Here is a 2336-nt window from a genome sequence, read left to right as displayed (position 1 = left end):
GGAAAGTTGACTTTATCTTGAAACATGTAAGCACACATCACAAGAGCGTGATCAAGAATTCCCACAATTCCAGTCTTATGACTTCTTGAAACTTGTGTCAGACTCAGTAAGCAAAAATATCAAGTCCTATAAACACTGCTGAGGGTGCCTGAGTATACCAGACGTGACCTTGCAGTCAACTTGTTACTACAGTAGTTGTGTGCAGCATGCTTCTATCAAGAAAAGTCAGATGACATATTAATTGTACAGGACATTTTAACTCAGACAACTAAGAGCAAGCAAGTTTTGTAATGGAGTACTGCTCCAAGGACAGATTGTGAATCCAAGTAACATGAAAACTTGCTCGAGAATTTCTACAAAACTTTTTCAATGACTATTGTTATACAGCACTAATAAATGCAATCAACTGATGTTTCCTATCACTAGACCATGCTTCTCTGATACAGCAGATTCATATAAGGAGGAATTCACTGCTCCAGAATATTGGTTCACTATTCTACAATTACTCATTCTTTAAAATTTTGTAGAGTGTCTTGCAACTCTTCTTGCTCTATTGCAAAGCCTAAGTTATCTGGTATAATTTGGAGGATCAATTTCAGACAACAGCCACAGCCAAACAAATGGGAAATACTACCAAACCCAATCACACAATTTTGCATAGGTGATTGAAGTCACAGATTCTCCGCCTCCCTCTTTCATGTAAACTAATGAAATGGAACTTATTTACCTGTTCTTTTGCTTGTTTCTGCTCTTCTCTTCTTTTTCGTTCTTCTTCATTTACCTTACTAATAACAATGTATCTCTCCTTCTAAAATAAAAAACGTATAGTTTGAGGAATGACTCTGAGAAGTTCATATTTAAGACCACTGCAAGTTTCTGTAAACTTACATTGTAAAGAAAATTGTCGTACCTCAGCGGCAGTTACTTGGCAACATGACTGTTTCTATTGTAAGCACCACTTTATCATCTACTCCCAAAAGCCTAGTTTAGAAAGCTGTATTAGATTCATCCACCAAACCTTACTTTTACTAAATCCACTTTTTACTTCTGAGGAAAGGTAATCAGCGTTTCCTTGTAAATAGTGGATTTCAAATATCTTTTGAAACAGAGATTTGTGCTGGGAAGTGAGGATACAGCATGTGATGCCACTATTTTCCCCTCTAAGATCAAGATCTACTTTTCACCAGTAGATTTACTTTTCACCAATATTGAATGTCAGATCCACTACATCTTAAAATACCCTTTAGTATCCTTTAAAAAATAATAATAATATTAAGCCACACAAATACATGCTTACACTCCATATGTTGGTCAGATTTAATGTTTAGAAACTAGTTCATTGTATTCCATTTAAAATGTTTGCATTTTGCATAACAAAGTTCAAGTTAGACTTAAAAGTTAGGAGAGTTGGTAAAATTGAGATATACAATTTCCTTTAAGCAGAACAAATGTTACAGGCAGTAACATGCCTAGTTACCTTATCTGACTCCAGAGTTTCAACATGGATACCTTTTGGATACCTACATCAAAACAAATGAAAAGTAAATGTAAGTAGTTATTAATTTGGCATTTAGCATATTGAAACCACAACAGTGATTCAGTAATTTCATGTTTCATTATTACTATAAGTCTTAAGTGCAAAAGAACTATTAAAAGTTCCTTTTTAATTTAAAATAATGGAAAGTTTTAAGCAATAAGCTAGTTAAATTGGCCTTTTTACGTTACCTAACAGTAACTAGCACTAAAATCTTATTTTCTTATGCAGTTTCCCATCCTATTGTTGTAGAACCTATAACTTCTTATTTTAGTAATATTAAGTAAACATCATATAGATATTTCATCACAATCTAGAATCTCTGCTTTCAAGAAATCCAAAACCAAAACACTGGTGAGAAAGCTCTCATTTACTTGCAGCCACAAGACAGCTTCATTGGTGACTGCATGCCTTTAATATGTCACTTATTCTAGGATCTATAAACAACCCTGAACTTCCTGCTAACAGTAAGCTCTAACAGGAAATATTAAAACAAATGTCGTTACCTCTGCTACAGGGTTGCATCACTCCACCACAATCACGTTTAACTACCAAAGTACTACCATACACAGAGCCACAGAGCATCCAACCGATAGCAAGGTCAAAATATTGTCCTTCACTGCTTAACAAGTAGACATTCATAGAATCATAGAATCATTAAGGTTGGAAAAGACCTCCAAGATCATCGAGTCCAACCGTCAACCCAACACCACCATGCCCACTAAACCATGTCCCTAAGCGCCTCATCTACACGTCTTTTAAATACCTCCAGGGATGGTGACTCAACCACTTCCCTGGGCAG

General features: G+C 35.4%; 1 protein-coding gene across 1 annotated transcript in view; it reads right to left on the bottom strand.

Moving 5' to 3' along the window:
- The window catches only part of PARN (poly(A)-specific ribonuclease), a 64643-nt gene that overhangs the window by 53761 nt on the left and 8546 nt on the right, over positions 1 to 2336 (bottom strand). The window contains exons 9-10 of the mRNA XM_009324747.1: positions 1478 to 1520; positions 728 to 808 (exon numbers count right to left, since the gene is read on the bottom strand). Coding sequence (XP_009323022.1) covers positions 728 to 808; positions 1478 to 1520 — 124 coding nt within the window. The remainder of the gene's footprint in view (positions 1 to 727; positions 809 to 1477; positions 1521 to 2336) is intronic.

Source organism: Pygoscelis adeliae, unplaced genomic scaffold (assembly GCF_000699105.1).
Source record: "Pygoscelis adeliae isolate BGI_AS28 unplaced genomic scaffold, ASM69910v1 Scaffold85, whole genome shotgun sequence".
Taxonomy (NCBI): domain Eukaryota; kingdom Metazoa; phylum Chordata; class Aves; order Sphenisciformes; family Spheniscidae; genus Pygoscelis; species Pygoscelis adeliae.
The sequence above is the reverse complement of the archived record's forward strand: the minus strand, read 5'-3'. Positions and strand labels throughout refer to the sequence as shown.